The following is a 13,911-nucleotide window of genomic DNA, read 5'->3' on the forward strand; positions in this document are numbered from 1 at the left end:
ATCCGTAGTAAAGCATTAAATAAAATGAAGCTCTCCTGGAGATCTGATACAGAAGCAGAAATTGCTGGCAAAACTCAGCAGGTCTGGCAGCATCTGTGGGAAGAAAGCACAGTTGTGATAAAGAGTAACCAGATTTGAAAAGTTAACCCTCCTTTGTTCCCACAGGTATGCTGAGTTTTGCTGGCAATTTCTGTTTTTGTCTGAGTAGTGAAGCATGCTATTGCAAGATTGTTTTTAAGTCATAAAAGGAAAAATAGTGATTGCTATTGTTTTTAAGTGGAACTATCAACATAGCACCTGTTTTCAATAGGGAGTAAAAGGGGATCAGAGGGAAATATAGAATAAGTTGCTGGTGGACCGATTGCTATCTCACCATTCCTCTTCTCACCCTACCTCCCCGCACTCCTTCTCTTAATCTGTAGCTCTCCCTCCCCCCACATCTAGCCTTGAAGAAGGGTTTACACCCAAAACATTGACTTCCCTACCTGGCTTGCTGTGTTCTTCCAGCCTTCTGTTGTCTACTTTTGGATTCCAGCATCTGCAGCTTTTTTGACTCTATCCAATCATATTCAGACTGAGTATGATTATCTCTTCCTCTCAAGTGAATCAGAGATTGGCTGTGACCTTTTGTTCAGTTGACACGTGACCTCTAGGAATTTATATTGGTCTTAAAAAGTACATTATTAGACAGAAGTGAGCATTTATCTTTTTCAATGTATTAATCTCCACTGGTTACATAGCAACAATTTAATGTTTGTGGTATCTTGTAATATATTAAAAGATTACTTTCAAAAGTTGCCTCTCGAAACATTGCAAATCAAGGTGTGACAGTCATATAAGAGGATATTGGACTGGATATTTAAAAACTTAGTTAAAAATAAGATTTTAATGACCAAAACAGAAACTGCCAGAAGAGCTCAGCAGGTTTTGCAGCATCCATGGAGAGAAATCAGAGATAATATTTTGGGTCCCGGTGAAGAAGCATTAACTCTGATTTCTCTTCTTCACAGACAATGCCAGACCTGTTGAGCTTTTCTAGCAATTCCTGATTTCCAGCATCCTCAGTTCATTCAGTTTTTATAAGACAGATAAGGAGTATTTTAACGGAATATAGAGGAGGTTGAGCCGTTGAACATTTTTCAGGCTAGTTAGTTTGATCCTTGCATGATAAGGGAGTAAGAGGGTGAGGAGTTAAAGAAAATGGTGTTGAGGGCTACAGTTAGATTGACACCCCCCTGCCCCGCCCCGATCAGCAGCTGAATTGCCTAATTCATTTACAGGCTGTTCTGCTATAACGCGTATTTTGTTAATGTGAATTCACTGCAATGCAATTGATGAGTTGGGGGCACTGTTTCTAAAGTGCAAACTTTTAAAACATATGTTGGCTGTAATGCGATTATATCGTTAACTGTTTAAGCGCTGCTTCTATAACGCGGAGTTGCACAAGAATGCAACCGTTGTTGCAAAAGAACTGTATTCAAATGTGCATAGAGTTGTTTTGAAGACAGCAGAACATAGAGTTGTTAGCAAAGCAAGTCTTAAAGCAGACAGGTTTTGTTGAAGTCGAGCAGTTCTGGTTTTTGTATATTGTTTCAATAGGTTGCTAAACACCTCGGAGTTAAATGGCACAACAGGATCATAGAATCATATAACACAGAAGAGGCCCTTTCACTTATCCCATAACCTTGAAAGTTATGATTGTTGAAGTGCTTATCCAAGTAAGTTATGAGGTTTCTCCCCTCAACTACCCTTCGAGGCAGTGATTCTAGATCCCCATCACCTCCAAGGTGAAAAGGCTTTTCCTGAAATCCTCTCTAATCCCTTTGCCTTCCACTTTTAAAATTATGTCCTCTTATAATTAACTCTTTGACTAAGGGGAATCAGCTGTTTTCTGTTCACCCTGTTCATAGCATTCCTAATCTTATGCGCCTCTGTCAGGCCCTCTTCAATTTGCACTGCTTCAGTGAAAACAACCTGACCCTGTCCAGTGTCAAATGATTCCATTGATTGTCCTGCTTCTACTTCCATGTCTATGATCCTGTGGCCTCATCTGAGTTTATACAGCCTCTCTTCATTGCTGAAATGAAGCATAGTTTCCTTACATTTTGTGTTTGGTTTGTCTCTCAATAATTGTTGGCATTCTATTGATGTTTCTAATTACTTTGCCTGCACAATTCACCTTATGCATTTTCTGCATGAGTACGTCCTGACCTGTGTCTCCAAGCTCTGCACTCTCTCACCATTTAATTAACACAATTTCCAGCAATTTACCCTTTACGACTTATTTGTTTTTCACATTTTTTTTGGAGTTCATCTGTCCTTTCCAGTTCCTGATTTATCGGTGCTTCTGGGATGTTACTTGTGTCCTCCAAAGTGAAGACTGATGCAAAATGCTTGTTTAATTCATCTTCCATTTCTTCTTTTTGATTATTGATAACTTGCTGTAGAAGCAGCAGTTTTAAATATTTATAAAAGCTTTTGCTGCCATCTTCATTTTGGCTGGCTTTGTGAAATTCACTAATTTTCCTTTTCTATCAATTTTTTGTTTGTTCTTTGCCTTCCGTATTCCAACCAATCTTCTGACCTGATACCTGGTTTTGCATAATATCTTTTTCTTTAATTTTACACTACCTAATGTCACATTTCTAATTAACCGCAGGTGGAGAGTCTATCCCTTGGAGTTTTTATTGCAAGTTAGAATATATCCAATGTGTACTTTGAAATATCTCCTTAAGTGCCTACTGTTGTATCTCTATTACCTTTAACCCAATTTGCCAATTCACTTTAGCTAGTCCTACTTTCATAATTTATCTCGGTAATTGACCATTCTTAAATTTTGTGAAAAAAACTGACACCCATCTCTACCTCAAACTGAATGTAAAATTTAATCATTATGATCACAACTAGTCAGGGGCATCTATACGATGCAATCTTTAGTCCTACCTCCTGGCAGGATGCCAGGTATAGTGTAGCTTGCTTTCTGGCTGCAGAGCATGCTGTTTTTAAAGTTTGCTGATGGTGCCACCTTAACAAGTTAATTTTTTCCTTGGGTTTTTTTTTTGAGAGGTTGTAAAGACAGAGGTGCTGAGGGGTCTAGAAAGTAAAACAAAAAGGGTTTGTCAGAAAAGCATTGCAATAATCATGGTGATATTAATCTACATAGAAGCTGGAAAAGTAAGGTGGGTAAAGATAGATGAGCTGAGAAGTTCATAAAATGTTTCAGGATGGCTTCTGATGTTATGGACCAGGCCAGACTCCCCTAAAAATATTTTCATAGATCATAGAATCCCTACAGTGTGGAAACAGGCCATTTGGCCCAACAAGTCCACTTCTTAACCCACTCATTCACCTTTTTTTTCTACATTTCCCTTGACAAATGCACCTAATCAACTCATCCCTGAACACTACAGGCAACTTAGCACAGCCTATTCACCTAACCTGCACATCTTTGAACTGTGGGAGGAAACTTCAACACCATGAGGACACCAAAAAAATAATCTCAGGCTCTATTTAAGTTGTCAATTAAGGTCAGTCTTATAGCATAACATCAGAAGTCACACAACACCAGGTTATAGTCCAACAGGTTTATTTAAACTCAGAAGCTTTCAAAGCACTGCTCCCTTGTCAGATGAAGTGACTTCACATGTATATTGATTAGTGAAGGTAGATTTATGATAGATGGTGGTAGAAAACTCATGGCTAATATCTCAACTGGGACAGTGTGGAGGGGATCATGTCTGCGTTGCATTTCAACCATGAATTTTAACACTGGTTCATTCTTCAAAGAATGTTCTGACCAGTCAGTCAACTTGCCTTGTTCAAAATTGAAACAAAGTCTTCCTGTTAATGTGAATCAGCATTAATAGGTACCTTCTCCTTGACAATTGCCTCTGCTAATCCGAGTGCAGTTGCCAATCTATCAGCATTCCACTCTCATACACAACTAATGTTGAATTTGCCAGTGAATTGTTATGTCTGTGAATTATCCTGATGAGATGAAAAACTTCCACAATATGTATTGTTTTCAGTAATTCTCAAATTCTGTACTCCCAAATAAGTATTATTTACTTTTGTGTTATACCAATGCAAATTATCAACTTGGAAAACTTATTTGAAATGGATGTGTGTACAATTATCGTAGAACCGCTGGAAACAAGCTATAATTATTGAGAGCAGTTAACTTGTAAAATATCTGGAAGCGCTTGAAATGACCAAAACAGCATTTAGCACTCCTCCATGTAAGGAGGTATGAGGACAGAAAGCTTAGCATATCAGAAATGTTTTAGAATAATCTTCAGAGACAAACTGAGAACCAAGATGACAGTTGGAATTCAATAGCTTTCATCCTTGGCAACTGAAGATACAGCCACTAGTGGAGTACATGTTGTTCTGATGTAATGCACATTTTCTTAATGTGAGTTGGGGGCACTGTTTCTAAAGCACAAACTTTTAAAGTGTGTATTTGGTTATAATTTAATTCCAATCCAATCAGTTTAAATGGTGCTGCTAGTATGCAACTTTCTTATAACATGAGATTACATGAGAATGGAACTACTGCGTTATAGCAGATATGGCTGCAATTAAAATTAAAATCCAGATACACAAAAGGCCAAAATAGGAGGATAGCAGGTACCTTGGATAGATGTAAGGCTGGAAGGAGAACACTGGTTTACGGGGCCAGGCCAATGAGGGATTACAGATCAGGAGTAGAATTTTAAAATTCTAAGTGTTGCTTAACCAGAAACAATTGCAATTCATTCAGCACAAGTTTGAATGTGCAGGTTAATGGAGAAGAACAGGGAGAATGGTACAAGAGGATTTGTTCATTCATAGGGCCATTGTTGACACAGTGGGCTGCATGCACTGTATCAGTTCTGAGATTCTCAGAGGAGGAAGCAACTAGGAGCGTGTTCTAATAGTGAGCCCACAGGTAACATACCGTGGCTGAGGCTTTCATCAGATGGCCTGAGACTTAATCAGGCATTGGGATATGATAGGGAATAGGATTTGTGGTGGAAACGGAGACAGTAGCATAAATTCTCCCATATTGGAGGAAATTTCTACGGTAAAATGGAGTTTTGTTTTTGTTTCACCATCCATTAGTGATATCCTTTTAAGGTTTGGGATGGTGCTGCAATGATTTTTACTTCAGCAATTTCTCACCTGTATTATAGGTAGACATTCCTTGGCTACTTGGACAGCATTTTGTGGTACATTCAGAGGCTTTGGCCATGAAGGATTCGTACAATGAAATTACACTCTTTCAAGAAATAGATGGTTGCTTCAAAGCTATCTATGCATACATTTCCAGGTAAAATAGGTTTTCTCTGCTGAAATTGTAATGGGTTTTCAGTTGTTTGTGGACAGAAAGCTGTTTTGCAAACCTTCAGTGTGGAAATTTTCTAGTTACTAGCTAAATCCAACTACAGTAAATAAAATGAACTGCAGAAGTTTGAAAACTAATTTAGAAAATGCCAGAAGTCACTCCACAAGTGTGAAAGTGAGTTTCACTCAAGAGTCCCCATGCCTTTTGGCAAGAGGCAAGGTCGAGAAGGGAGCGCCTTCGTTGGTGACCTCAGCTGGTATGGGAATTGAGCCTGTACCATTAGTGCCACTCTGCATTGCTAACCAACCCCCATTGCAGCATATAAACCAGCTCTGTTTTCTGGTGAGAGCTGTGCTTGCAGAACTTGGAACTTCAGCTGATCTCTTCTCTCCACAGATGCTCCCTGAACTGTGAATGGGCCAGGTAACGTTCTGGCTTCTTCAAGCAGGGCTTGTCCAAAGTATTGGTCTAACATTGCACAGAGACTTTGCTGTGTTTCTACATTTTTCTCTTTCAGATTAGCAGTAAGTTCTTTAACGTTGCCCTGCATTATATCTAGGACTTCCATAATCCATAAAATTTAATTGAACTTTAGTGTTTATGACTCCATTTTAGAGAGTCTGTTTCCTGCAGTTTCCATTTTTAATGCTGTGTGTACACACTGCAGTCAAGTTTCCTCTTGACTGTTCAATACTGTAGTGCTCTGCAACATGGCCCCTTCTGTTTCCAACTTCTGCAAACTTTTAGGCATTTGTTTTTTTTAAAATGACTAGTTATTTTGCAGGGTTGTACTGGATTAAGTTGAGATTAATATGACTCCTTTCGGTTGTCTTGACCACTATCTTTGAAGAATTAGAATTATTTCCTCTCTGAGGAGTATTAGAATCCTAAAATGGATCCCCTTTCTTCAGTCCAGTTTCTGTACCATAGCATTCTGGTGTATTATTAAAATTATTTGCGAAGACCAAATATTGATGATTTATGTTGAGGATGATTTTTGAAATCAATCAGGAAGTTGGAGTTTGGTTATCCAATATTTAGATGTTAGAAACTGGTTATGTTGGAAAATGGATGAAAAGTTAACCATTTCATGTAATTTTTTTTATTTTGTAAAAGATCCACTATTAAACACAGCGGTTTGGAAGAGGTTCTTCATGTCCTGGAGACAAATGCCATCAAACTGGCAAAGGCTTGCCACCTCAAATGGATAAATCGAGGCAGGGCAATCCAAGCAATTTGCAAATCGTACCAAACTCTCATCATATACTTTTCTGACATGAGTTACAGTGACCATGATATCACAGCAGAAAGCATCCTCCTCAAACTTCAACAGCCTCGGTATTACATTCTTCATTTTTAACATGTATTTGAATTTGAAAGTGTTTTTTAAAGTTGGTTGTTATGAGCTTTGTAATTTTACTACTTGCAGACTGCAACAAGTTTAGTTTATTGCCATCATTAGTGAAGGTTACTTTATGAACAGATAACAACTTAGTTTTTCAGTGCTGCTGGGGAATAATTATTGGCCAGAATACTAAAGCAAAGACACTTGGTTGTTTTCCCATCTGGAGTCTTTTATATCCTACTAACCTGAGAGGGCAATGTGATGTAACGCCTCATCTAAAAGGTGGCACCTCTGATCCTGTTGCACTTCCTGTGGTCTAGGCTAGCCTTTTAATTTAGATTTTGTGCTGAAATTCCCGTGCGGGACTTGAACCAGCAACCTACTGATTTAACAGGCTGAAGTGGTACTAGCTGAGCCATTGCTAAAGCTGTCAATTACACTGCAAGTTTGAAGCTAAGATGACCAGATCCTCTTTTTGTGAAATGTCTCTCTTTCTCTCTTTATGTTTACAGCATTCTACTTGCCATTTTCTTCTTGAGAGATCTTCTCCACCACTTGGACAATCTGTCACTATTTTTTCAAGAAAGATTTGTGAATCCAGTCAGAGTACCTGAAAGGGTTCAAGCTACAATCAATCTCCTTGAATGCAAGTACCTTGGAAACAACATACTATGGGAGAGCAGCTTTCTATTGGGAATACAGCTACTGGAAAGTGGTGCTCTTTCTCGGCCACCCATGACCAGGAAACCACATGGACCTATACTTCATAAGACAGCAGCTAAAGCTACTGATGAGATAGCTCTCTCTGTTAAAACTCTGGTTAGTAGATTTTAAAAATAATGCCACTACCAAGAAAAGATAGAAGCAGGAGTATAGTGTATTGACTTTCAAGCCTACTTTTGTCATTCATTGTAACCTCACAACTCCATTTTCCAGCCCACTCCTAGCTGCTTCTATTCCCTGGGACTGCAAAATGTCTCTCTTGCCTCAGCCTTTAATATACTCACTGTTAAGCATCTACAACACTCTGGTATAGAAAAGCCCAGAGATTCACAGCTGTTCTAAGTACTGTGAGACAGGCCCCTGGGTTAGTTATAGTTCAGTAAAAACTGATCATTAGCAAAAATGGGTTAATGGAGTTGATGTTTTACTGTATAACAACTCTTTAGCTTGTCTTGATTATTGCTTGTTTTGTTTTTATTAGGTGAAGAATATTGTTGACAGTCTGAAGGAGAGGTTCCCTGATAATGCAATCATCCGAGCTTTTCGTATCCTAGATCCAGATAGGATTCCTTCTGATCCAGAGAAACTGGCTCAATATGGCAATAGTGAAGCAGCAGCTCTCCAGAATCATTTTTCAGACCTACTTTCAAACGATGGAAAAGATCTAGTTGCAGAGTGGGATCAGATGAAATACTTAATTGCATCCAGAAAAGGAGAGAGTTTGGATGAAGTAAGCAAAGTTTTAGAATATCTTTACATTATGTAGATTAAGTACTTGTATTAATTCTAGTGTAATGTAGTATTAATGTTATGATTATTGCATGCAAAGTATGAAAAGAGAAGAAAATTATATTCTAGACCTGCTACTGAGAAATTCTGATCTAGAGTTCTGTAATATTTGATATCTTTATAGAAATGTGGTTTTGTATGAAAAAGAACAAGTCATTTGCAGCTCCCACATGGAAAATATTTTCAAGTCTTCACAAGATATTTGAATAACAAGAGAAAGAATGAACTTTTTTTCATTATCTTCCCTATCCTAATCCTTGTTTCTTCCCCCCCCCCCCAAAGGTGTGCATTGATTTGGCCCATTCTGATATGTGGAGAAAAGAATATCCGAACTTCTCAATACTATCCGAAGTTTGTGTAGTGATGTCAGCATCGACTGCTGAACCTGATACAGGGTTTACGTCTGTGAACTTGATAAAAAACAAATACAGGTAACAGTTAGGTTGTAATTGACTGGCAGTTATTCTGTATGTGGTTTATTAGTATTTGAAAATTTTAAATTTTATTTCTTGGTTTCTCCTGAAGGAATCGGCTTACGTCAGACCAACTGGATCAGTTGCTCAGGCTTTGCCTGGAAAAACCTGAAGACAGGCAGGATTATTTAGATGCAGCCTATGCTGCATGGCTACAAGCTGAACAATGGAGGCTTCTTCTCAAAGAATGGAGAAGAGGGGAAGAATCCAAAACTGAATCTGATTCGACCGAATCGGATGCAGATCCTTTGTCTGACTCAGAGTGAAAATGAGTGCTGCTGACCAGTGTCCTTGGACATGCATGACAGAAAGGGAAAAATCCGATTTCTTTGTTAACTCGTGATTCTCTGTTGGTGCTATGTTGTTTGTAATTGTATTACAAAGAAATGTACATTTGCCTTACATTACATTACATTTGCCTTACATTACATTACATTGCCTAAAATAAAAGGCATCTCCCAGTATTCTGTATACTGTTCCTTTATTCCCGATTGATAGTCCAACACAACATGCTTCCATGTCATGGCATGTCAATCATACAATAAGGAATTAATAAAATGGGATTTTTATACGTTAGTTTAAATACAGCTGGGTTATCATAACTCTGGCATTTGGTACCTTTTTAATAAAAAAAAACCCTTGACACTCACTAGCTTTCTGAGATGCTTAAACAGTCATTGACTGTAAAATGACTGGATGTGATAAGTTCAAGGTGTATTTCAGCTGCCGTGGTTTGCAGGATTGGTGCAGTGAGGCTTGAACACAGATTAGGTATGAAGTGGCAGCCTATAAGAGTTATGATCTAAATCTCCTTGGAAAGCTAATGTGTCTAATAGTACACTAAAGTATTTGGGGATTCAAAGTCAAGATCGGTTTTTGTATTTCATACTTTCTAAAAGTGTGATACAAAGTGTTGGGAATGTTTGTGCAAAGAGTGAAACTTCATATTGGATTATTCCATTTGAGTGATGCTTTAAAATGTAGCAGTTAATATGATTTCCAAATATCAAAAGCTTGTATTTAATTTTATTTTTTGATGAGGCAGCTGTATACTACTTCAGGGAGTTTCAGAGCTCTGCTTCCTGTATATAATGCAGAAAGGGGAAGCTCTGGCTTTTATCTGAGCAGTCAATGCCATTGGCATCGGCAACTTTTTTTTAGAAACAAATACCACTTTTTACAAAAGGTTTCACTTTTATGAATGTTCAGATGTCTTGTGTGCATAGATCAGTATAAAAAAACCCTCTGTACTTTTATTATTTGTAGTACAGTACAGGTTATGTATCTCAAAAGAAGCTTACAGGAAACAAACGTCCCTAGACAGGGTCTATGTCAAACCTTCAAATAAAGCTAGAGCTGTGATTTGTATTGACAGGTCAGTGGGGCTCATTTCCTATCCTGCCCTTCAGTGATTTAATCTGTTTGTATCCTGTGCAGTAAAAGACTCCTTTATTTATCATTTATCCATTTTGCTTTCTCATTAGTTCCAGACTTTTGATCCAGGCTACTCTGCTGCTTTTGGTGAACTCCAGAATTTTGAGTGCAAATAATTGCTAATCGTTCGTCACCCCTTTTCACTTTGCCTCTGTTGATCTTCCTAATATTACAGCTTGATGACCATTGTGTACCTGTATGGAGTTGGTTATTTATGCGATCTCTAACAGTAGCCCAGGAACTGGGGAAAAAGGAACTGTGAATAGCTGAAGTTCCGTGCACTGCTTCATGTGAAGCAGGTGACTCATTGAGCCTTCCTGCAAAGGAGATCCATTAGGAAGAGTCTGTTTTTGAAGATACGGTGAAGAGGGTTGTGTGATTCTTCCAACCTATGTTGGATGTACAATGTATCATACAAGCTCCACTTGGATTATAAACTGCATGCTGTCAAATTGTAATCTCAGATGGCATAACCTTCTGTGCAAACTGTTTAGTTATTTTCTCAAATCAGCACACATCTGAGCATCTTCTCTTTACTCCAATGATGAAGTCAGAACAGGGTTTTTGATTGTAGTCCATGTCTGTGTGATTGTGTTTTTATTGACTCTTCTTTTTCCATACTGTTTTTAATTACTTGATCTCTTTTGTAATTGGGCACCTTATTTAGTGTTGCACTTTTACTTGTGAAATGATTGGACTGATACTTGTTCTTGGATATCCTCATCCCATTTTATTTTGCTTTCCTTATGTCTATTCCTAAAGTACTGCTTTGGCTTGCTTAATATAAACTGGTATAGCACATTGGGTTTGGTAGTAAATGTGTCCATTATTTTCTGATGCTGCTTACTTAAGTAAATTCTAGTTGTGAAAATCTTCAGTTTATGACCTATGTTCAGTGTCACTTTAAAAATTATGCAGATAGTCACTATAACACTAGGTTGCCAAAAATTTACTGTAGCAAGATTTCTATAGACTGCATGATCCATTTGTAGTATTTTTGCCACCGACCATTCATTCGATCATTGTGCATTTAATACTAATCTGAACATTGCACATTTACACTTAAGTGACAAAAGAACTTTATTCAAGAAGGTGCTAATGTGGTTTTCATTGAATTACTAACGTGTTGTTGTTTAGGTGAAAATTGGAAATGGATTGACAGTATACAGTGTGCTGAGCACTGAAAATGGATATAATTGAGGAAATATTATGCTTGGAGCAGGATGATGCATTTAAAAATTATGCTTGGAATTGGTATTCTGTTTATTTGGGAGATGGAAAGTGATGTAATGCGTTTAGAATTCTGTGCTTGGATCAAAATTACACTTGGACCAGGTATGTGGCTGTGCTTCACTTGAATTGATTGTATTGCGTTTTTGTACTGTATACAGGCTGCTGTTGGTCTAAAGAAAATAAAGATGTTAAGTTTGTTAAAGGAAATCCTTTTGGATGTGATGAATTCAAGCTGCACACACATTCTTTTTTTAAATGACTCCCTAACTCTAGATCCTGGCTGAAGGAGAACCAAGCCTGATGCACTGTCAGTGATCTGATAAATTTCATTTTTGTGCCTTGTGTTTAAACAGTTCATCTGGTTAGGCCATTAAGGCAGTTGAGTGAATACTGCAGTCCAGGTAATGCATGTATAATGGACTGAATGGCCACTTTTTGTGTCAGCAGAATCCCGTTCTATCTAGTCGTCATAATTGTCTACCTCCTGTTTCTCAGCCATGAAACTCTTAATTGGTTTCTCTCAACCTTTTATTTTTAATCTGGAGAAGAATGTGATGTGCTCATTGAGCAGTTTTAAAATGAATAAAAAAAGTGAACATGACTAAGTTTTTCAATGTCTGTTGTAGACAGTTCATACGTTTTAGAAAGTTGGTAAGACATTTTGCCTTTTTGAGTAATATGTCCTTAGTTCAGTAACTATTTTGAATCTTGTGGGTATTTTCATAGCTGAAAATGTGTTGCTGGTTAAAGCGCAGCAGGTCAGGCAGCATCCAAGGAACAGGAAATTCGACATTTCGGGCATAAGCCCTTCATCAGGAATGAGGAATTTTCCTCATTCCTGATGAAGGGCTTATGCCCGAAACGTCGAATTTTCTGTTCCTTGGATGCTGCCTGACCTGCTGCGCTTTAACCAGCAACACATTTTCGGCTCTGATCTCCAGCATCTGCAGACCTCACTTTTTCCTGGGTATTTTCATAGTCTTTGTAAAAAGTTCAACATTTTAAGCATCTTTAGTATAACGAGGATGGATAAACAACTGGGATTGATACCCACTGAGAGCATTAGGTAAACATAATTACTTTGTTCACATTATTTGTAGTGCTTTCGTTTACACAGAATATGTTAAATTTAATGCATCAACTTACTATTTAAAGTTGGGGCTCAAACTGGTCTAACTTATTGTATTAGCTAAAGTCATGGTTCTTCGTCACCTAGCAAGGCTGTGGCAGTACTTTCTGAACTATTTGAGCACGTTTATAATTGGGAAATGGACCAGCCATTCCTGTAGGATGTTGCTCAGTTTGGAGTCTGAAGTAAAATTTAGTGTATTTTGTGTCAGCACTGAGGGAGAGTAATAGGTACATACAATATGAAATTTAAAACCACTACAATTTGAAATGGGCACACACTTGGTGTATTTTGAAGACTGTAATTCTCAAATGTGGTTATGTGATGGCTGGTGTCAGTGGGGCTGCACATATTGGGCTGGGGCCAGGTGTGAACAGTGACAGGTTGGTACTGGAAGTAAGTGGGCAGTGACCGGCTTTATGCTGGGGAGGAGGAGCGGGGTTGGTGCTAGGGGGCTGATGCAGGCAGCGTGGGGTTGGTGCCAGTGCATTCACGGAATTGATTAGATAGTTGAAGCCCTTCACTGGCATGGTGGAATTCAAAACTGAGATTCAGGTAAGCTCAGACATTTCATAAATTTATTACTAATCATGGCACAGTGAGTTTCAAAGAAAGGTTTCTTCAGCGTGCTGCTTTGATGTGCAGAGAGCCTCCATTTTGGTGAAGTAATGATTCTATGTGAATGAGTTCTGATTTAAGATTTTGAGAATTCTCCCTTATCCTCTGTAGCATTTTGCTCAAAGCTGAATTTTAATTTCTATTTCTTCCATGTGAAGTTGCCTTAGTTGGGGATGGCATGGTGGCTCAGTGGATAGCACTGCTGCCTCACAGCACCAGGGTCCCAGGTTTGATTCTCAGCCTTGAGTGACCGTCTGTATGGGTTTGCACATTCCCCCCGTGTTTGTGTGGCTTTCCTCCCACAGTCCAAAGATATGCAGGTCAGGTGAATTGGCCATGGTAAATTGCCCATACTGCTAGGGGCATTAGTAAGAGGGAAATGGGTCTGGGTAGGTTACTGTTCGAAGGTTCGGTGTGGACTTGTTGGGCCGAAGGGCTTGTTTCCGCACTGTTGGGAATCTAATCTTGTCTGAACATTGTCAGCAGCCAGAAATCATTAGGGTTTGGAATACAAAATGAAGGGAAGGATTTGTGTGCACAGGTTCAAAATATTACATGCCATTATGCTAGAATAGTTCTCCGGAAACATCTATGGTATTTCAAATGAATCAGTTTTGCAAGTTTACTGTAGTTTTGAATTGGTGAGCATATCCATATTGACCAGGGCCATTTCCATTATCTCAATGTGGTCAGTAATTTATATTGCAAAAGCCGGTAAAAGTAGCTGGCAAAAATGAAATAAAGGTTTTACAAAACATGAAAATATATAAGGGTTTTTTAACATAGTAAATTATATCTATACAAAATTATACGTAGTCTTGAATTCTAATAGCTGTGCACG

The 13,911-nt window shown here is 38.3% G+C and overlaps 2 protein-coding genes across 3 annotated transcripts in view; both read left to right on the forward strand.

The window, feature by feature from the left end:
* The window catches only part of LOC132822428 (uncharacterized), a 40,868-nt gene extending 29,338 nt beyond the window's left edge, over positions 1 to 11,530 (forward strand). For both annotated transcript variants that reach the window (XM_060835807.1, XM_060835808.1), the window contains 6 exons: positions 5,175 to 5,311; positions 6,443 to 6,664; positions 7,184 to 7,490; positions 7,876 to 8,124; positions 8,466 to 8,614; positions 8,709 to 11,530. In XM_060835807.1, coding sequence (XP_060691790.1) covers positions 5,175 to 5,311; positions 6,443 to 6,664; positions 7,184 to 7,490; positions 7,876 to 8,124; positions 8,466 to 8,614; positions 8,709 to 8,922 — 1,278 coding nt within the window. In that variant the 3' untranslated portion in view covers positions 8,923 to 11,530. The remainder of the gene's footprint in view (positions 1 to 5,174; positions 5,312 to 6,442; positions 6,665 to 7,183; positions 7,491 to 7,875; positions 8,125 to 8,465; positions 8,615 to 8,708) is intronic.
* Positions 1 to 13,911, forward strand: part of LOC132822427 (NCK-interacting protein with SH3 domain-like) — a 230,825-nt gene that overhangs the window by 39,109 nt on the left and 177,805 nt on the right. The window lies entirely within an intron of this gene.

This window comes from Hemiscyllium ocellatum, chromosome 14 (genome assembly GCF_020745735.1).
Source record: "Hemiscyllium ocellatum isolate sHemOce1 chromosome 14, sHemOce1.pat.X.cur, whole genome shotgun sequence".
NCBI classification, from domain to species: Eukaryota; Metazoa; Chordata; class Chondrichthyes; order Orectolobiformes; family Hemiscylliidae; genus Hemiscyllium; species Hemiscyllium ocellatum.